At 34.7% G+C, this 23,785-nt stretch overlaps 1 protein-coding gene across 5 annotated transcripts in view; it reads right to left on the bottom strand.

Moving 5' to 3' along the window:
• Tasp1 (taspase 1) overlaps window positions 1-23,785 on the bottom strand; it is a 282,779-nt gene that overhangs the window by 111,381 nt on the left and 147,613 nt on the right. For all 5 annotated transcript variants that reach the window (XM_027921784.3, XM_071608719.1, XM_071608720.1 and 2 more), the window contains one exon: window positions 15,684-15,794. In XM_027921784.3, coding sequence (XP_027777585.1) covers window positions 15,684-15,794 — 111 coding nt within the window. The remainder of the gene's footprint in view (window positions 1-15,683; window positions 15,795-23,785) is intronic.

The raw sequence follows: 23,785 nt of genomic DNA, 5'->3' as shown, positions 1-23,785 counted from the left end.
TGGCCATCTTAAGTGACAGCTGTCATTGAAAAAAAAAAAATCTGAGAAAGGCTCACCACTCCCTTATACCAACCCAAATCTTTACCACCTGCATTCTTTCCCACCCAAGGGAGTATCACCACTCCCTCATACTAACCCCACCCTTGACCACCAGCATTAGGACCCACCTGGCTCTAATCCCTGAGCCTGCCCCATAAAAGTCCAGAACCCCAAGCCTGTTTTGCTTCTTTCTGTCTATGAAGAGATGTGCCTTTATTTGTCAGCTCTGACAAATAAACTCTCTCCTGTGTATTTCTGCCTGGTCTCACTCAGTCTTTCATTTCTTGCTGGTCCATCTCCTGGTTCCAGGCTTTCCTTTCAAAACATGTAATAAACAATGTACTTTTGTTCTTCCTACGAGAGTAAAAGTTCATGAGTTATTGGGATTTTTGCTAAGAATTTGGTTATTTAAAGAAATTATTTATCAAATATAATTTCTTTGGTGTAAAATAATGAGAGGAGAATCCCTTTGATTTCAATTATTGATAGCATTCTACATTTGAAAATGAACATCTGAGGTCAGTGACAGTGGAAGATTATGGCTCCAAAAGAATAAAACATGAAACAAAAATTGTGGGGGTTTTGTTAATCATAATACTAAACCATGTGGAATTTTTCAACAATAGTTACACAAAGTGCAGGTTGATAACATTAATAAAATTTAGTTAATAAATTCAAAGAAAAGGAAAGAACAATTTTCACAGATAACATTTTATCAACTATTATATTTAGAAGTAAGTAGAAACCAACTAAAAACATAATGTGATTTTACGTGCTCAGTACTGGAAAAGAAACCTATACTGCTAACCTGAATTTCATATATGATACTGTACAGCCATAGTTTGCATAAAAAAGAATAATTTATGAAACCACATTCACTCAACAACAACCATAAATAGGAAAAGTCACATCTGAATCATGGAAGAGCTTTTTATACATCTATGTAAGTGCAATCATTTTAGAAGAACTAAAAACAAAATCTATTTCTTCCCTTAATTAACTAAGCATTTAGTCTATAATCAGCTAGTTATCATGAAGTATTATTAAGGAACTATTTTTACAGTACCCATTTTTATGAGGTTTGTATGTTACACGAACAGTGGTATTCTAAAAAATGCACAAGTTGGTTATTCTCTTTTATGTTTCCTATATTAAGTCAAACCAAAGCTCTGGATATTGGCATTATGTTAACCCAAGTGGAAACCCAACTATTTCAATCTCTGAAATGTCTTTAAATTTTACTTATATTCATTCTATTATACTAAAGTCATGTTTGTCAAAAATAGATTTAAAGAAACCACACATTTAAAATAATTTCAGAGTTTGTTTCAAATTACCTTTGGGGGGCAAGGAAACCTTATTTTAATAAGTCATTGACTACTTTAGGAAAAATACATAAAAAGAAAGTATTTGAGACATATCATAAAATTAGTTTATTTTTATTTTTAAATCCCTTATTATTGGGGGAGGATCAGAAATAACAAACATGCCATTTATCTAAAAAAGACATTTAGGATTATTTTTCAATTCTACATAAATAGTACCATGCCTTTTTTGAATGTTTCACTTGAGGTAATTTTATAATTAATAAAATTTAAATGCTAAATTCAAAGAAAATCAACAAAAATCACTGGGCAAAAGCAGTGAGTAGATAATTTAAGAAAAAATACAAAAGGTCCAGTTATATTCAAAAAGTTTCTCAACCTCACTTGTCAGAAAAAAAGCAAATCCAGAAACCAATTTTCCACCCTTAATTTTGGATGTTTAAAAAAAAGTGATCGTAACCATTGGAAAAGGATATAGACACACAGGAGTTTGGAAGTCATTACCCTGTCCAAACAACAAGTAGAAAGCAGATAAACTAAAAAATCAACAAACTTTAGCTCTCTAAAGGAAATGAGGTCACAGAACTGCTGCCCCCACAACACAGAGAATATCAATTTATTGGAGAAGAAATCTCCTTGGAAACCAGTACAAAGGATGGAAAAGTTCAACTGGATGAATGCTGGAGGCTCACTGTGTACAAGCATAACAGTTAAAACTCCAGTCACAGAAGAACCTCTACACTTTTATGAATTTTACCTCAAGGAGTTGGTCTAGGTTCTCACAGTGAAGATGTAAAAAATCCCCTCATTTCCTTCCTATTCTCCCCAGCTCTGAAAACCACAATCTCCCTTTCACTTTTTTATATTCCATGTATGGATGAGATCATATGGTTCTTGTTTTGCTGTGCCTGACTAACATAGTGATCTCCAGTTTCATTCATGTTGTCACAAATGGCAGGATTTCATACTTTTTATGGCTGAATAGTAATCCATTATGTGTGTGTGTGTGTGTGTGTGTGTGTATGTATGTGTGTATCTCACATGTTAATTATCCATTCATCAGGTGATAAACACTTAGGTCGATTCCCTATCATTGCAATTGTGAATAGTAAGGCAACCAACATAGAAGTGCAGGTGTCTCTTCAACATGACATTTTCATTTCTTCTGGATATATACCCAATACTGAAATTGCTAAATCATTTTTGCAGCAACCTCCATAGTTTTCCATTATGGCTGTCCTAATTTACATTCCCTCCAACAATGTGTAAAAGTTCCCTTTTCTCCATATCTTCACCAGCTCTTGTTATCTTTTGTGTATTTGATAATAGAAACAAAATTAGTTTAAAATGGGCAATAGAAGAATTTCAAGATGGCAGGATAGAGAAGGTTACTTTACTGGAATTTAAAACTGGACATTCAAAGCACATAGGGGATCTCAGGAGGTTGGATACAATAAAATAAGAAAGAACTCCCCAGTGCCACAGTCACTGCTTTGGCTGGAGACAGCAGCCAGAGTGGTCCCTCTGTGAGCAAAGTAGAGGGATAAGGGAAATAAAGGAACCCAAGTTTTTAGGAGGCCTGAGGTTTGTCTGGGTACAGAGAGTTTAGAGCTCTAAGACAATGTCCAACTAAACTGAAAGGCATGTTGTATAATATCCTTGAGTGAGAGAAAAGTTGCCGTCTCTCCCAGAGGCAAGCCCAGAACAGAGAAAGGAACCATATTGCAGAGGCAGTGCAGGGGCTGCCACCTAGAAGAGCTGATTTCTGGCAAACCTGAATTTGGCCCAAAATACAGGCCTGGAAAACTCATAGTGCACGACACAGAATGTGCCTAAGTGACCAAGAGAAAATCAAACATGGAGAGAGGTTTATGCAGGGGACAACTTGTTGTGGAAACCCACTTAGCTTTTCCCTTCACCTCCAATCTGGCTGCTTACAGGACCTACTGGGAGAGAAGTTATCTAGCCAGGAATTTGGAAGAATGGGAGCAGGAGAGTTTGGAGACAGAACACAAGACCAGGAAACGTAAGGTCCACAGGCCATACAGGGGACTAAGAATTGGCTCCTCCACCACATGAGTGGAACCCGAGGGAGATTGCTGGGGTACAGTCTTCCAGCATGGACCAGCAAGTACTGGGCACTGGAGATGCACTGATTTAAAATCTCCAGACCAACTGGCATACAGTGAAGGGCCTGAAGCCCACCTATACCTAAATCCTGCCCCAAGGAATTCTGCCTCCAGGATTACCTGTCTCACTCCAGCAATACAGAAGGTGGAGCATCCTATTCCAGTGGACCCCACCTACTACTGAGAAGAGAACCGGAGAATCTTTTGAACTCCAATGAATAAAAATTTTAACTATTCCTCAATATTTTTTTCTCTCTCTCTTTTTTCTTTTTTCTTTTGTTTTCTCTGTTTAATTGTGACCTTAATTGTTCATGAACATTTATACATTCTCATATTTGTTTTTTTCCCACATTTCTAGCATTTTTGAATCCACTTATTTTTCAAGGACCAGCTTTTTGAGGACTAAGATGCTTGATTAGTATATTTCAGTTTTGTATTATATACTTTCCTTTTCATTTTACTTAATTTTTAAAAAATTTTATTTTATATATATATATTTTTCTCACACCTGTCTCCCATGATCCTTCTCTGTTTTCTTCAGCTAATAGCTAATCTCTATTGTTCTCTCTTTAACAATTCCTTCAATTTTTTACTTCTAACTTCTCTTCTCCTCCCTCAAAATCAGCACATCCTATATTACTCTGTTCTCTCCCTGTTCACCATACATAACTGTAAATCCTCTGCAAACTATTGTTTTTATTGTAGGCAATAAAAGATCATATAATTTCTGTTTATTGTGACAATTAACATTATAGACATCATAGCAGGAATTATTCAGTTTAATGCTGTATATCATTAGCATTGTTTGTTGTTTTTATTTGTCTCCCCTACCCCCAAAGGTGAGATATGGGAAATCTTCAGGGACAGGACCACAGGGTGAAAACTCTACTGCCTCAGATCCATACTGTTAGATGAGTAGACACTCAAACAACATTAAAAAGCAAGGGAAAAAATTGCCCCAAACAAACTAAGATACTCCAATAACAAAATCCATCAACATCACAGTAGAAGAAATGTCAGAGAAGGAGTTTAGGATATACATGAACTGATTTGTGAGGTAAAGGATGATATAAGGAGTGAAATCAAAAAGAAAATACAGGAAGCAAAAGATCAATCAACAAAAAGAAAGAGATTCTGAAAAAAACTCAAACAAAAATCCTTGAAATGAAGGAATTAATAAACCAAATTAAAAATTCAATTGAAAATATCACTAATAGATTAAATCACTCAGAAGACCCAGTTCCAGGCAATGAAGGCAAAATATATAATCTTGAAAACAAAGTTGACCATGGAGGAAAAAATGTTAAGAGACCATGAACAGAAGTTCCAAGAAATATGGGATAAACTTAAAAGACCAAATTTAAGATTTATGGGGATAAATGAAGGTGCAGATATACAAACCATAGGAATGCACAATCTTTTCCATGAAGCAATATCATAAAATTTCCCAAACCTAAAGAATGAAATGGAAATCAAATACAGGAGGCTTAAAGGACCCCAAATTTACAAAATTACAATAAACCTACACAAAGACACAACACTGCGAGAAGCCATCCGTGAAATGGATGGACCTTCTTCAGCATCGTAGCCAGTGAGGGGGTAGATCTGTCACTGGGAACTTTCCATGGCTATCCCACCAGGATAGACTGCCCAAATGCAAGTAAACTCCTCAGCTCTGCTAAGAGTTCTCAGGAAGCATAGGAAATGGTGTGACCCACTAGGAGCTAAGGCCTACCTGCCCCCACTTCTATCCTGTTTGAGTGAAGAATTTTCCATAGAATTTCTTTGTTGTGTTCCAATATAAATAAAGCGAATGTGGGCTCCTTTCTTTGTTAGAAGCTGGACCCATCTGGTCAGCTATGCCCATCTCTGGCCCCTCTTAACTACTTTCTGTGTTCTGTGGTCATTTTGCTGTACTACTTTTCTTAGCTTTATTTCTCCGTCCACCCATCCCACCGAAGGGAAACCCATTCCTTCGTGCATATGCAGGCCATGGGCGATACATTATTATGAAAATGCCTAACAAACAGAATAAGCATAGAATTTTTTAAAATGACAGGTAACATTTAAGGGAAACCAATATGAATCTCACCTGATTTCTCAACCAAGAACCTCAAAGCTATGAGAGTTAGAATAATATATACCAAGTTCTGAAAGTAAATGAACGCCAGCCAAGAAAACTATACACAGGAAAATTAAGTTTTGGAATTCGCAATGAAATGAAACCCTTCCATGATAAACCAAAGTTTAAAAAAATAACAAACAGAAAACCTGCACTACAAAACATACTCAATAAGATATTTCATGAAGAAGAAATGAAAAATAAAAGTGAAAACCAACAAAGGGAAGAACTACATTAGAAGAATAGTCAATCAAAGGAGAAACTAATTCAAATTAAAAACTAGAAATAAACCAAAAAGAGGGAAAATAAATTATATCTCAATAATAACCTTGCACATTAATAGCCTAAACTCATCATTCAAAAGACACAGATTGGCAGACTGGATTAAAAAACAAGACCCAACAATATGCTGTCTCCAAAAGACTCACCTAGCAGGAAAAAACATCCACAGACTAAAAGTGAAAGGATGGGGGAAAAAAAACATATCACTTGCATAGATCTTGCAAATAAGCAGAGGTTTCCATCCTCTTATCAGATAAAGTGGATTTCAAGCCAAAGTTAATCAGAAGGGACAAAAAAGGGCATTTCATACTGCTTAAGGGAATTAGACTTCAGAAGGATATAATAATCATAAATATTTATGCCCCAAACAATGGAGCGTCTATGTATATCAAACAAAACCTTCTCAACTACAAGAATCAAATACACCACAATACAATAATAGTTGGTGAATTTAACACACCTCTCTTACCACTGAATAAATCATCCAAAAAAAATCTAAATAAACTATAGAAATAAAAACTACAACCAATAATTTAGTCTTAACAGACATATATAGAATAATTTACCCATCAATGAGCAAATACACTTTCTCATCAGCAGCACATGCATTCTTCTCTAAAATAGAACATATCTTATGCCACAAAGCAACTCTTAGCAAATACAAAAAAAATAGAGATAGTACCTTGCATTCTATCAGATCAAAATGATATGAACTTAAAAATCAATAAAACAAAAAAAAAAAGCTACTCTAACACCTGGATACTAAATAATATGCTATTGAATGACCCATGGACAGCTGAAGAAATTGGGGATGAAATAAAAAATACTGAGAGGTAAATGAGAATAGTGATACAACATATCAAAATCTCTGGGACACTATAAAGACAGTGCTAAGAGTAAAGTTCATTGCATTGAGCTCATTCAATAAAAGAATAGAAAGTCAATAAATAAGTGACCTAATATTATATCTCAAAGCCCTAGAAAAAGAACAAGCCAACACTAAAACAGTAGAAGACAAGAAATAATTAAAATTGGCGCTGAAATAAAAGAAATTGAAACAAATAATTCAAAAAATTGACAAAACAAAAAGTTGGTTCTTTGAAAAAGTAAATAAAATTGATAAACCTATAGCCAAGCTAAAAAAGAAAAAGAAAAAAAAAGCTCAAATTACTAAAATTCATGATGAAAAAAGAAATATAACAACAATGAACATTAATAAAATACATAAGATAATCAGAAACTATTTTGCAAATTGCTACTCTAATAAAATAGAAAATCTTGAAGACATCTACAAATTTCTAGAGATATATGACCTACCCAAATTGAATCAGGAGGACATACATAATTTAAACAGATCAATTTCAAACAATGAAATTAAAGATGCCATCAAAAGACTACCAACAAAGAAAAGCTCAGGACCAGACAGACTCTCAGCCAAGTTCTACCAGACCTTCAAAGAAGAACTAACATCAATCCTCCTTAAATTGTTCCATGAAATAGAAAAGGAGGGAACCCTTCCAAAATCATTCTATGAAGCTAGTGTCACCCTGCTATCAAAACCAAACAAAGACATATCAAGGAAACAAAATTTCAGACCAATATCCCTCATTAATAGACTAGATATAACTAGGGAAATAATTTCTGACCTGGACAATATCTTGAAATAAATCTCCCAAATTGAAAAGTAAATAGAAAAAAGAATGGGAGGGGGGGAACCCAGAACATAACATCCAAAAACTGTGTCACAACTACAAAAGACTGACATACACATAATGAGAATTCAGAAAGAGAATAAGAGAAAAAAAAACAAAGAAATTTTTAAAGCAATAATGTCTGTGAATTTCCCCAGAGCAATGTCAGACACCAAATCAAAGAAATAGGAACCTTGAAGAACAGCAGACAGGATAAATTTTCACAACTACAGCTAGGTATATTATATACAAACTTCAGAAAAGGATTGCAAGTTCAAAGCCAGCCTCAGCAAAAGTGAAGCACTAAGCAACTCAGTGAGACCCTGTCTCTAAATAAAAATACAAAATAGAACTGGGGATATGGCTCAGTGGTTGAGTGCCCCTGAGTTCACTCTCTGGGAAGAAGGAAGGAAGGAAGGAAGGAAGGAAGGAAGGGAGGGAGGGAGGGAGGGGAAAAAAACCTTGAAAGAAGTCAGGGGAAGAAAACACCTTACTAGAATTAAGCAAAAAAATTAATTACATCTGACATCTCCTTATCAACCATGCTAACCAATTAAGCAGTTATATATTTAAAGAATTGAGGGGGTCAAACTAGAATTCTGAACCTTTTGAAAGTATCCTTCAAAAATGAAAGGGAAATAAAGGCATTCTAAAATGACCAAACTTCTGTTGTAGACCTGCAACAAGGTTAAATAATTCTTCAGAAAGAGAAAGATATTATATTAGACCAGAAACTCAAATCTACATAAAGAAAGCAAGATAATTTAAAAAAAGAATTAGAGAAGAAAAAATATTCATTTTTCTTATTTATAATTCATCAGATATATAATAATTTATTGAAAATAATACCCTAGAGATTAGTGCTCTATCTGATGTGTGAGGGGTAAAGATTTACTCCCAAGATGTAGGCTCTCTATTTACCTCACAGATTGTTTCTTTTGCTGAGAAGAAACTTTTTAGTTTGAGTCCATCCAATTTATTGATTCTTGATTTTAATTCTTGTGCCAAAGGAGTCTTATTAAGGAAGGTGGGGCCTAATCCCACATGAAGGAGATTAGGGCCTACTTTTTCTTCTATTAGATGCAGGGTCTCTGGTTATATTCCTAGGTCCTTGATTCCAAAGTACATGTATGAATACACGAATTGGTGTGAATATACTTTATATACAACCAGAGACATGAAAAATTTTGCTCCATATGTGTAATAAGAATTGTAATTCATTCTGCTGTCATATATAAATAATAATAATAATAATAATAATAATAATAATAATAGTAAAACAGTAACAATGTATTTGATAATATACACATATGTATAAATAAAATGAATGCAATGAATTAAGGGACAGAAGGAAGAATTAATAATATTTTGTTACTATGAGGTCCTTGTATTGCTTGTAAAGTGGTAGGGTGTTATTTGAAAGTAGACTTAGATTACTTGTAAATATACATTCCAAACTCTAGAGCAACCATGCAAAATAGTAAAAAAAAAACGTATAACTGATATGCTAAGAAAGGAGAGACAGTGGAATCATATAAAATGCTTAATTAATAGAATCTGAAGAAATAAGAATTCAGAATTCATACATAGTAAAATGATAAAGAATTATGGACAACTTAAATTTATTTCAATAAAGGAAAGAATAAATTATGAGACCATGGAATACTCGGCTATAAATCTATATACACTGATATATTAAGAGCATCCAGGTTTTTTAAGTGGAAAGTATGTTTCAAACAGTATTAGAAATATTTTCTATATAATCATTTTAAAAGATGATAGAGAAGAGAGAGAGACTATAAAGATGCATATCAAATTGATAGCAATGGTTCTTTCTGGAAAAGAATGAGATTCAGATGAAAGAAAATTGGGTATGTGACTGTAGTGTATAATTTTATTTTTCCCTATATATACATTGCAGTAAGAATCTCTAGATACCTCATTTTTACAAATCTTTTTTTAAAAGAAAAAAAATGAAACAAAAAAGGAAGAATATCATTGTTTCCATAAAAACCATAAAGTGGCTGCTGGCTTATCTCAATCACTGTCTGAAAGGATTTTGAGAAAATTACTTCAAATAGAAGCTTGAGATCACCACCAACAGTTTTAATTTATAATTTAAATTAATGGTTAATTTGATTTACAACTGAACTTTTACAAGTAGTTTCGATTGATCTGTAAACTAGTTCAAGGATTAAATAGAATTTGGGAGCTGCAAGGAATTTTAGAGTTCATCCAGATCTTCCCCTCACTTTACACAAGATGAAATTGAGAACAAGGGACTTGTCTGTTTTAGACAGATAATTAATTACACCACCAGTATGTTAAAAAAGGAAAGAACTCAACCCTCTTGCTCTTAGTCCAGACCTCTAGTAAACGCAATTTATCTCATTTCAAGTACTCTGTAAATATCATTTGTGCTTCCTAAGTAGTTCCTGAAAATTTTCATTTTCTATTCCCATTTCAAATCATCTGATTAAAAAGAACTTCACAGTTATGGCCTGAATCTAGTAAAGATTTAACAGAATTTAGCATGGTCAAGGAATTTAGAAACTTTTCCTCATCCAGTCATCTTGCTTTAAAAAAAATAAAACAAAACATGGGCTGGGGATGTGACTCAAGTAGTAGCAGGATCGTCTAGCATGCATGGGGCACAGGGTTCAATCCTCAGCACCACATAAAAATAAAATAAAGATATTGTGTCCACCTAAAGCTAAAAAATAAATATTAAAAAATAAATAAATAAAATAAAACAGCTTAAGTGACTTGCTCTGTACAATGAGTCAGACACTGAGTTGACAGTGGAACCCAGCTGTTCTGACCTCCAGGATATTATTCTTCTGTATTTCACCAAAATTTTACAGAATGACCCCCAGAGATTAACAAGATAACTTTGGGCAAGTCAGTAAACTCTTGTAAACTAAGTGTCTTTAACTATTAAATGAGCAGGGTCAATTAGATGAGCTCTGAAGTTTCCTGTTTCTTTCCACGAGTCTGAGTTTTTTAAAAGAGGGGTTCAATATGCATTAAATAAAGGGTCCCAAAGGCAAAATGAAACACAACTCTATAAGAAATTTAAAAGAGCTAAATAAAAGAAAGTACAACAAAGCAACAAAAAAGAGTAAAGTTCAGGAACTCCTCAGAAGGACCCAAACCTAGAGAAATGCAACTAGCTAGCAAATCAGTAAAGTCCTTCTAGACATTATTAAAAACCATAAAACTGCCACATGTTATAATTAAACACCCATCACAGGATTTCTAAGAAATTAACTTATCATGAGCATCTAGCTTTCAGCTCTTGTTATTCTTTCTCATTGATGTCCTGAGCATGCATCTACTATATCTGTATAACTAAATAACAAACTACATAAATCACATGTTATTAAAGCAAAGAATTTGATTTTATTTAAACCAATATTCAACAGTGATAACTGTTAAATCAACAACAAGATCTAAGTCTGATTCCAATATATTTGAGGAAGTACTAACATGATTGTAGTGATCTTTTTCTGAAGAATCATCATTGGTAGACCTCAAGTCCTATTCATAATATATCCCTAGGTTTATATTTGCCATTGCACAGCTCTTATTAACATAAATATAGTTAAGACCATTATTCAGTTGATTTCAGGCAATTTCATGTCTATTCTATATCCATTAAAACCTCAGAAAAATCCCAGCAAGTTGGGAGGGTGAGGCAGGAGTATTAGTTCAAAGCCAGCCTCAGCAAAAGTGAGGAACTAAGCAACTCAGTGAAACCCTGTCTCTAAATAAAATATAAAAAATAGGGCTGGGGATGTGGCTCAGTGGTCGAGTGCCCCTGAGTTCAATCCCAAGCACCAAAAATGAAAACAAAAACAAAAACAAAAAAAAATCCTCAGCACTAATAAATGTAAGAAAGTACCTTTACAAATTCTCTGTATATGATAATGATTTTTCTATAGTTAGTCACTGTTTTTCCTTCATAAAAATATATACATAATTCTTTCCTGATAATCTACTTTTCTTTCTGTTTGTGGCCTAGATGATATATCTATTTAAACAGAGCATGATACTTCATTAAACAATACTGGACAACAATGCTTATGATTCTGATAAAGCAATTCAAGTTTCATCCCCACACCTGTAACCTTCCATTCATCCCATCAGTATATGCTTATCTAGTTTGTAAATTCTACATTGAGACAGTTTTAGAATAAGATGTGTTTTGAGTAGGTAAACGCTAAATTTTGGTAAAATCAATAGTTTGGAGAAATACTTGCCTAACCAGGTACCCACAAGTATCCAGGGAGATGGGGTATGGCTAGACACAAAACATTTGTGTAAAGACTAGAGGAAAAGACTAGTAAGAATCTCTGTCCTTCTTCCCAAGTTGGGAGGAATGCAGAAAAAGAGGAGACAAAAAATAAATAGCCATAGGAAGATTTGGAGAACCAAAGAACTGAAGAGACCTGTGCCCTACTTTACAGATGAAGATAAAAAGAAAGACAGGTAGGGAAGTTCTCCACTGCCATGCCAGCAAGGTGCTCTAGAAATAAAGGAGAAAAAGTCACCAATGTGCCTAGGTAATGAGGACCTCACTATCTTTTATGGTTTGCATATTAGGTGTCCCCTAAGAGCTCATGTGTGAGGCAATGCAAAAATATTTACAGGTGAAATTATTGGCTTATGAGAACCATAATCCAGTCAGTGAATTAATCCCCAAATAGGGATTAACTGAGTGGTAGCTGAAGGTGGGTAGAATGCAGCTACAGGAGGTAGGCATTAGGATTGTTTTTGGGACATATCTCCACCACACACTTCTGCCATGATGTTCTGCCTCACCTCAATCACTGAGCAATGGAGCTGGCTGTCTATGGACTGAACTTCTGAAACTGTGAGCCGCAAATAAATTTTTCCTCCTCTAAAATTGTTCTTGTCAGGTCTTTTAATCACAGCAGCAAAAACAAAAAAAAAAAAAAAAAGCTAACTAAAACACTATCCCATAGACTATCCCAGAGTTTTAGGGCTGCCTTACCCTGTGACCAAAGGCCACTAAAGTTAACAGGCAGTTGACACCTGGGAAGGGTACCTGTCATCTTAGCATTTGCTGTGAGTACTCTTGTACTGAAGAGGCCAAAAGCTGCAATAAGTCCATGAATATAACAGTGAATTCAGTGGCAATAGAGGCAAATAACCCAAAAGGTAGAAGGTAAGTCACATCTTAGCAGAGTCCAAGAGTCCAAAGAGGGTGACTATGAACCAAACTATTCCTCCTATAGCACCATGCTACACAAAAGTTTGCTGCAACTCAGGTGCTACTAATTAAAAGGGAAGGAAAATATAAATATAAAAATAATAAACATAAATACAAATATTTATATGAATATTCATATTTGTATAAGTCAAGAAGTCATAATTTAAACCTAATTAGAGAAAATAAAAACTTATAAACCCTTTCTACCATTTCCAATCTGGGCTGGGGGCGAGAGGCTGAGTTGGCATATGGGCGTGTGCACATCTAACAAAGTCTATCTCAGTCATGTGTCCAGGATGTGATCCCTTTGTGACTTGCAGCCTAGGCCCAACAATAATCTTTCCACAACCCTCTCAATATGGAATCCAATCATGCTCTGAAAACCCGGTCCTTCATAGAGCAGGGCTCCAACTGCACACCAGTTACCCATTGCTGATCATCTGCTCCCCTCTCTGCACTGCAGAGGATTACCTATTATTTGATTCCAGACAAGCTCAGCCTGACCCAACCAGCAATGTGTCTGCTATTTGGTGATCAAACCACATCTTCTCCAATGTCCTTCCATGGACACTCTCTCAACCCTATGTTACCAAAAAGAGTTTCCTTATAACTTATTGTTACTCTTTATCACAATAAATAATCTTTAAATTTTCTATTTATTTATTTATTTTTAATTTTTATTCATTTATTTTTAGTCATACATGACAGTAGAATGTATTTTGACATATAATACATACATGGAATGTACATACATCAATCATATTGTCTATTCTATTCTGCTGCCCTTCCTATCCTCCCTACTCCTCCCCTCCTCTCCCATCCTTTCTCTCTATCCAATCTAATGTGACACACTTTTTTTTCTTTTACTCATTACAACATCATATATGTAATCTGTATAACAATGAGGTTCTCCTTCCATCTTCTGTGCAACTCCCCTTCTCCCTCTTTTTTCCTCCCACCTCTCTTCCCTATTTAGTGGTAGTCTTCTTCTCATGCTCTTCCTCCCTATCCCATTTTGAGTCACCCCTCCTTATATCAGAGAAGACATTCGGCATTTGTTTTTTAGGGATTGGCTAACTTCATTTAGCATAATCTGCTCTAATGCCATCCATTTGCCTGCAAATGCCATGATTTTATTATTTTTTAGTGCTGAGTAATATTCCATTGACAATAAATAATTTTTATGTTAAACGTTATCTTCTTAATCTACTGGATGGTTCCTGTCTCCTGATTAGACCATGAATGTCACATTCACCTCATCTCAAAATCTAAGTCCATCACTATTTCCATTTTCTGCACCGATGTGTTCCTTAAAAATCACCATATATTTTCTATTCCTGGACCATTTCCAACTACTAGTGTCTCTTGTCTACATAGAAGATTTGGGGCAACCTTAGATCTACTCTATAAACCTTTCTTTAAAACACCATTTAATTTGTCAACTCAAGAACACATACAGTTTCTTTCATTTCTATCAGACTGAGGATGAATTCCTTCCCCAAAATGTTACGGGCCTTCATGATCCATGTGTCTAATCCAGCCCTGCTCTTAGCCTCTGCTAAAAATCATGTAGTATCCCTCCCTCACCAGGCCTAATCCCATTGCTGTGTGTCTGTGTTCATGTTCATTTCCCCTTTTTGCCCACTTATCCCAGAGGCCTCTGGACCCAGTTTTAAAAGCTTCTAGTCAGGGTGGGTCCACATCTGTGGCACACAGCTATAATCCCAGAAATTTGGGAAGCTGAAGCAAGAGGATTGTAAGTTCAAGTTCAGCCTAAGCAACTTAGTGATACCTTGACTCAAAAATAACAAATAAGAAGGACTGGGGATGCAGCTCAATGGCAAAGCATGCCTGGTTCCAATCCCCAATAAAATAAAAATGAATAAAAGTCTCTACAAGTCCTTTGTGGGTAATTCTTCCTATATTTTTGTCTGTTATGTCCTATCACATAATTAACATCTTATATCTGTTTTAGTTTCCTACACACTCCAGGCTTAACCCTATGACACATTCTCACTAATTAACGTGTTCATAATGTACTTCTCTGACTTATTTTTAATTATGCCTTATATTTCTTATGCAACTCTCACAGGTCTTGCATAGTATTAAGCTCAATGTTCAATGATGGGAAAATCAGATTAAGTTAAATGATTTAATTCAAAGTAACAGTTACATAGAGGGCCATGGCTAAGCTATGTAAAACTTTTCTACAGATTAGAAAAAGGCACCCCTTCTTCCAGACAGATGCAGTTTCAAACCCAGTTACATGTCATGGCAAATGGTGTCCAGGGAGAATTTCATTTCAACCCCATGAAACTGTACATAGAAGTGCTGGATGCATGAATACAACACTGATTTTAAGAAGAGTCAACTGTATTACAAAAACCTTTAAAAGTGATTGTCTCTTACATTTCCTTTGGAATTTTATTCTACCATATATTATTCTAATCCAGGACAATGTCTTATAGGTTGAGCATTAAATTAGCTACACAGAAGATTTCATGCTGTAGTAGCTATTGTGGTAGAATTTCTATTCATGGCTAATATTAACTCAAGATCTAATTATGCGAGGCCCTGAAGCTAATTCTAGAGATATAAATGGGATACCTGATTCATGATGCTTAAATCTTAGAGAAATGCTCCATATTTAGAAGGATGTCATTTTCTTTTCTTTTTTTAATTAGTGGATTTTAATTTTAAGAATAATGGGTTTCATTGTGGTATATTTGTACATGCACATAACATATTCTGATCATATCTTTCCCCTTCCCATTACCCTCCCCTTCCCACTCTGCCGGATCCCCTTTCTCTTCTCTAAGAGTCTCCTAGAAGAATATCATTTCTTAACATTATACTTACTGATAAACTTGTTTTGCATAGTCTCCAACAGAGCTTGGTGAGCATCTTCAGCTTGTAAAGCGTGTGAACATTCTCTAGCCAGTATGGTGCGCACAAGATGCTCTCCACATCCTAGAAGTCCAAGGAAACCAACAACAGTTGAAGAAAAGTAGTACTGAACACCCTGCTTGTCTCACTAGCATTAAAACAACCTTGTACACCACTTAAGAAGTAGTCACATTGTAGAACAACTCAGTGAGGGATGAAATGATGTCTATGAGCAACCTGGTAATTTCAGTAATGAGAACCAGAAGAAATTAAAGAAACAGATGATTGTCTAATCTCAAAAGAAAATAAAGGAAAACTCTTTTCATAGCAATAATTTGCATAATACAGGAACACAGATTCTCCATCTAGAAATTTCCTAGAGTTTTGTTGCTAAGAGCCACAGCCAAGTAATATGATGCATGGCATTTTTGGTTGAAAGGTGATGCCAGCAAGCCATTGAGATGATATGATTATGTTAAGATCTGCATTCATATGGATATTGGACTCCTGCTGTCCACCTCGGCCTGCTATGGGACTCCTGGAGAGTTCCCATTGGTTGGGGAAGTGCGGTAGGAGGGAATTCCGGAGGAGGGACTTCCTGTTGGGGTCCGGGGAGAACACCATGTGGGTGGGTCTGTCGGCAATCTTCCCGGGAGCATACGGGGCATTGGCGGCAGTTTCAAAAATAAAGTTTGTTCCTGCTTGAGTGGCTCGTGATTTTGTGCCCAGCCAGACTGCGGCATTTTGTCTCATTCCCACTCTTGGGTGACTAAAATGATCCCATTTTATATTTATTTGTTTGCATTCAGTTGGCCTTTGTCTCATAGTCAGTAAATGGTCACTATGGCCATCAGTCATTTTCCTTCTAATATCCCACTTGCCAGGGTGTAAAGGGAGAGATGTAGGCAGCCAGGGGCAGTCTGAATCCCACCCCTACCTACTTTTTACTACAATGCCATCACACATCAATAGCAATAGAGTGGATGCAATAAAAGAGCACTTTTATATCTTTCTTACAGTGATTTACATAACTTTCTGGGATTCTCTCTGTAGTTCTAAAGAAAAAAGTACATTTTAACCCTGAGATGAACTTGGACCATTCAGACACTTAAGTAAGGGCAGGTATAGGGATAAGGGTGTCGCTGCCTAGAATTCTAGTACAGTTTCTACCTGTTAAAATAGAAACTACCTTAACACAAAGACAAAAGAATTTATAGATTATGAGTTCTAATTAAAGATTTATGAAAAAAGAGCCTTTCTTGCTCCTAAAAATACAAATTTTTAAAAGTTTACTTTGAAAAATATTGGGGGAGCAAGACTTTAAAAGAAATACTGAATGCCACTTGAAAGACTTCTTACATACAAAATTTCACTAATTAAAGTATCAGTATCTCTGACCCAAACAAGAGCAATAGATGCATAAGATCTTTACAAAGTTTTCTTTCTTTTAAAGTGTTTTTCCATTAAAAATGATTCCTGTCCAAAGTATTGTTAGTGTATTAGAAAATCAAGTCCTCCACTTATTCACCTAACAAAGGCAACAAATGATCTAAGCATCTAAGAAGACTATAAGAGAAACATGTCTCAGCTCTATCCTTTAAAAAAAAAAAAAATCACAGCAAAAGATAGAGTATTTCCAAGATCCACTCAGATTCCCAAACAGAACCAGGGACAATATAGTATTTATCCAAGTCACTGATCTGCACATATGTACCCCACACACACACACATACATACACACACAAATGTGAGAGAGTGTTCTTAGCAATCAAAAAGAAATGTGAACTAAGATTATTAAATAAAACAACCTATTTTTTAAATGGTTAAAAATTCTTAATTTCATATATTTAAACAAACACAAACTGATATGATACTAGTACTGTCTTTAGATAGCATGTATTGTGATGGACTTTAGGCACCAACAACAGTTTTCCATAAGAAATATTATCTGTAATTGTTAAGCCTTTCATTTCAGAAATTTTCTTTATATTATATAGACACATACACACACACACACACACACACATATATATATATATATACTTATATACCTCTCCTCCCCTTCTCTTCCTTTATCTCCCTCCCTATATATACATGCACATATATAGACACACATGTGTGTATATTATGCATATACACCACATACACTCATTACCAAAAATACCAACAGTTCATAAAAGTGCAAAGGTTTTTTTTTTAATCACCTAAAGATCTAAATATTTCTTTGTGTACATCTACACTTAGATGAAGATCTAATATGTAATTTAATACACAACTTTGTGGAAAGAATTATAGCAATTGATATTTTGTTAATTTTTAGAATATTATTTATATAAACAAGAAAAAGATGACAATAAAGCTAATAGGAAAAAAACATGTTTGACACTTACTACATAGAGACATTATGCGAAGCTCATGAAACTCCACAAATTTTAATTCCCTTTGTTGCACATATTTGATGTTGAACAGTGAAATGTTATACTTTAAGACAATAATAACTGTTAGGAAATTGGCATACTACACGTTAAATGAATGTTCAGAAGGTTATGTACACATGCTTCAAGTCAAACAGCTAAACCACATGAAGTTAACATTACATAAAACTACACAATATGTGTCAGGGAGACAGTTTTCCCCTGTTGTTACATAGGAATATATAGGGTTTTCCAATGATTAACTTTTACTAATAAACTCTTAAAATTATGACTTATGTTCTCTGAAATATATTACTTTTAACATAACAGCCAAGACACCAAAACCTTATTCTCCTACAGATTTCAAACAAAGAAAATTTGACTTCTGTGGTTTTACCCACAAAATTCCAAAGTTTGTTAAAATATGTTAACACAGAATTGAAATGTGACTGAAAGGCAAAAATCTCATTCTTTATTCACAGATATTAGAAATCTTTCATTACATCCTCTTTTTGTCTTTATTTATATAGGATGAAATATGTTTATATTCTTACATACTAGCAGGAAACATGGATTATACATGTAACAAAGATCTGACAACAAATCTAGAGAAAAAGTGATGAAAACCAAGTTCTGAAAGCACTTAGAAAAGTACACACTTGTTTGAATGACAAACTAATGAATTGAAACAGACAGCAAATTCATAATTTGTGTTTTTAAAAGCCTTAGTTATCTTTGGAGGATGCTATAGAACCAACTGACCATTCTGAAAACTGTTAAATTAAAGAAAATAATCAAGCACTTCTAAGTCCTTCCTATAGGAACTACACAGCCAGGTAACCAAAGAGTTTATGAAAGAAAATTTCCTCTACAGAAATATCCCAGGTAATATATGAAGCATAAATCAACAGAATAAGTATTTGTAACCTGTAATGTAATAGACAACAAATATTAATGATTGATAATATTATAAAAGGATACAACCTGGCTTCATGGAGCTACACAATTGAACCTATATAGTCTTGTCAACTACAAAAACGATTACAGTTGAATCTGAACAAGTCTCTAAAATGAAGTACTAAAGAAATAAAGAATAAACTCCCGCAGTTAACATCATGTTTAATTATTTGTTTCTCCCTAATATCAAAAACAAGGTAATGTTCCCTGTTTTATCTCTTCAACAATAAACTAGAGATTGGAACCACTGTAGTAAGCCAAGAAAAATAAATAAAAGGCATAAAGATTAGAAAGGAAGAAATAAAACGATTCCTATTTGCAGATGATATAATTGTTTATGTAGAAAATCCTAGGAGATCTATAGAATAAGTACTAGAGGTATTTCTCCACATTCTTCGTATCTGGATAGTAGTCTATGACAAAGATTGGCTATGGACACCAGTCTGGTACTTGTCAGTCCCCAAAATGTGTGTCTAACCTTCATTTCTTCCCCTATTCATTCATTCAACAATCCATTATTGAGCTCCTACTCTATACTAGACCCAAAGTAGTTCGCAGGCATGCTCCTACATATTGTTAGACCTCCCCAAAGATATCAGACCTGTTTGGTTATTGAGTACTCACACAACTCTTAATTCTGGCCAGTCCAGATGCTAGTTCCCTGATTCAGGGATTCAGATGAAAACCCTGAACTCAGCAAGAACCCTAGACATTATTCTCACAGAACTCTAAGAAACATTCTCTATAGCCAAGACACCTCCTCTTAATTGCAACTCAGCCCAGTTTCATAGCTCGCTCTCTTCCAATGTGCTTCCTGTTGTTAAAAATGCCGTTATATCCCATATCATTGTTTGTGAGGATCCATAACCTTTCATAGCCCTCACTGAAGATGAACTTTCAATAAAATATTGCAACACTCTCCAACACACTGTCCAAAACATATACACACACACCCAATATGAGAGAATGAGCATATGAAAAAAAAAGGATTATTATACTCATAATTGCAAATAACAGCACAGAGGTTGACAAACTACTCTGTAAAGGGCTAAATAGTAAATATTTAACTTTTTTCAGTTATATGTGATCTATGTTTGTCAAATCTTCTCTCTGTCCCCTTCTCTTTGTAACAAATCTTTTAAAATTTAAAAATGAGTCCTAGCTCATGGGTCATACGTGGATAGAGGAGGGGGGTAATTAAAGGTAAAAGGGAGGGTAGACACAAAGTATGTTAAACATGTATGAAATTGTCACAAAACCCATTATTTTGTACAATCAATATGTAATAACAATTACAACTTAAAAATTAAAAGCATCAGTGCCCTGTGCCAGATTTGGCCCATAGATCATAGTTTCCCTATAATTAAATAATCTGCAATGCATTTTTTTTTAAAAAAAAAAAGAAGAAGCATGATCATAATTTTAAAAACAAAGCCTCAAAACAGGTAAGGGCATAGGAGGTGTCTAGATTTTTCAAGACATCTAATAGATCTCCTCAAATTTAAAAATACATAGATTGTTTAAAACTCAATGCATGTACCAAGCATTAAATTAGATGGAGCTCAAGAAAAGAACTAGAAGATAGTTCCATGGAAGAAATGCTAAGAAGCAGTTTGGAATGATAAAAGGAAAATAAGTAGTTAAGAGCCCTTAAGTACAAAATGAGAATGTCTAATGTATTAATAGCTATTTTTAAAGAGAGAAGAAAATAAATGGAGAAGGGGACACTAACACTTAAGAGGTAATGAATAAGAATTTTCCAGTATTTAAGTTATCAGTAAACCCTTAAACTGAAGATCCACACAGAATTCCAAAGAAGACAAATAAAAACAAATACATTCTTAGATGTATCCTAGTGAAGCTCTAGACCAAAGATAACAAGAAAAATATTAAAAACTAATCATAAAGAAAAGAAATCTCTAAAGAAGTGCAAAAAAATTTAGTGAAACTGATAATTCAGTATCTCCAAGCAACAAAAGAAGCCAAAAGACCAAAATCTTAAAGATACAAAGGCAAAAAACAAACAGAAAAAAAAAAAAAGTGTCAACCTGGAATCAGTTAAACAACATTCTAGAATGAAGGTAACTATAGACAGTTTCAGACTAATAAAGAAAAACTCATTTTTAGAGATTTTAGCTTCTGGCTCACTTTTGTTCCACCCAATACTACTCCTTGTCATAACTCCTGCTTATTTTAATATTCATTTAGATGATTCTCCCAATACTTTGTTTTACAGGTTCTCTGATGTCTTCTCAAATTAGCCACACTACCTCATAAATTCACTTCCAAAACAATGTCATTGGCAGTAACATTAATTCCTTGTAATCTCAAATGCAATCATTCTACTGCTCCTCTCTATCATTATTACCCTTTTTAGCAATCAAACCCTGACATTGCCTCCACCTCACCAAAAACTGTAGTTCAGTATATTCTACTGCTTTCTAACTACTCCTTGCCCTACTTTGATCCTCACCTCTGTTCTTATCCAGCTAAAATTCCATGTTTCTTCAATTTACATCTATTCCTCTACTCCTGAAAGGTTCCATATTCCCAAGTTTCATCAAACCTGTCTGGCCAGCAGTGATGCACACCTGTAATCCCAGAGGCTCAGGAAGCTAAGGCAGGAGGGTCATGAGTTCAAAGCCAGCTTCAGTGAAAGCGAGACACTAAGCAACTCAGTGAGATCCTGTCTCTAAATAAAATACAAAATAGGGCTTGGGATGTGGCCCAGGCAAAAGAGTATCAGTCAGAATAGCTATACTCAGTAGCAAAAACAAACAACTTCAAAACCTCAATGACTTAACATAACAAAAATATAAACATTCTGATTAATGCTATAGGTCACACATGGGTCACCTGACAGATTTGCTCCACATACATACTCAGAAACAAATCTAGGGAGACTAAAGTTCCAACATCTTGTAAATGCACTACTTGGATTATATACTTCTCCAAGAGAATGAGGGACCCCCAGGGCTATTTTGATAATTTAGCCTGGAAGTGACACATTTTATTTCTATTCTAGGCCTAAGCAAAAATAGCGCTATATGTACTCAGGCAACTGCAAGAGAGCAGTGAAATATTTGAGGGAGTACATGGATATGCAGGAAACATTAAATTAATGTCTGCCATATCTGTCTAAAACCAAATCTCCATGCCTGTACTTGCATAGCTAAACGTGAAGCACAACAGCCATCCTGTGATCAAGTGATAGTACACATAAATCTAAAGGATTCCCCTGTGAGGAAGGCAGGACAAAACCACACAGACATAGGGACTAGACCAAATTGCTGGGTAGCCTCAATCTTTTTCCCGGTATCTTGCTACATGACATTGTGTTTTTGTTTGTTTTGTTTTGTATGTGGTGCTGAGGATCGAACCCAGTGCCTCACATGTGCTAGGCCAGTGCTCTACCACTGAGCCACAACCCCAGCCCCCTGACATTGTTTTTTAATTTAAAAATCCCATTGGTTTTGCCACTCTAACTGAATTCTTTTTAAGGCCACATGTATTCTTATAGCGCATAATACAAGATTACCATTTAATCATTTTTTAAGTATACAGTTCAGTGGCATTAAATACATTCACATCTTTAGGAAACCATCTTCTCACTGTGCTCATTGAACACTAATTTCTCATTTCTCTCTTCCTCATTTGTGGCAGCCACCATTCTTTCTGTCTTTATGAATTTGACTACTTTACGTAGGTCCCTCAGATAAAATAAATTATACAGTATTTTTCCTTTTGTAACTTCCTTAATTCACTTGGCACAATGTTTTCAAAGCTCATCTATGCTCTAGGATCTATCCAAATTTCCTGACTTTTTTAGGCTAAAAAATATTCCATTATATGTATGTATCACATATTCTTTATCCATTCATCCTTCAGTGAACATTTGGGGCCAAATGCGTTCTAAATCTATTTCACTAGCTTTTTGCTAGTGAAACAATATGTCTCAGAAAACTTTATACTAAAGGAAGGTTTTTTCTAGCTACTTCATTTTAGCTACTTCATCCAGCTCAAATATGCAACTTTGTGTTGAGTAAAATATAATTTTTATAAGCTTATGTAGGTAGATGTACTTAACATGAATACATGAAATAGATCATGTATTCATAGCAATAAATGAAAAAGATCATTTGGTCTGAGAACATTTAATTTTACTGAGGTTTTTTGGGGAGGTAAGGGAGTACCCAAGATACATTTTAATTGCTTCTGACAACACAATTTATTTTTAATTTGTTTGAATGAAAGAGAATAATTTGGTTAAAATAAATACTTTAGGTTGTCTGAAAAAGGGAGTCTTACATATTTAAGAGAGCTTTTTATCCATCTAAAGAATGACTGCTTCTCTAAGGCATGTGATACCACTTCAGGGAGGCCATCTTTAGAACATCTGTTTGTGGGTTTGTTTTAGAATCCAGAAAAAAAGTCAGCAACACCCTAAAGAAACCCTAAGAGTTAAAAGAATATCTTTATTCTTCTCATCTAGATGTTTCCAAAAATGTCATCATTTTTCTAGTGAATACTTGGGCTTACATTACAAAAAGCTTTTGAATATTCAATAAAGAAGAAATCTGAAATACCTGAGTCAAGCAGCAGGGTTCTATTTAGAAGATAGCTTACGCATTGTTTGAATTTCATTGAGTGACTTTGGGACTCTTTACTTAACATCCCAGCTATAAAAAGGAGTTAGGGGTATCA

This window comes from Marmota flaviventris, chromosome 2 (genome assembly GCF_047511675.1).
Source record: "Marmota flaviventris isolate mMarFla1 chromosome 2, mMarFla1.hap1, whole genome shotgun sequence".
NCBI lineage: Eukaryota > Metazoa > Chordata > Mammalia > Rodentia > Sciuridae > Marmota > Marmota flaviventris.
The sequence above is the reverse complement of the archived record's forward strand: the minus strand, read 5'-3'. Positions and strand labels throughout refer to the sequence as shown.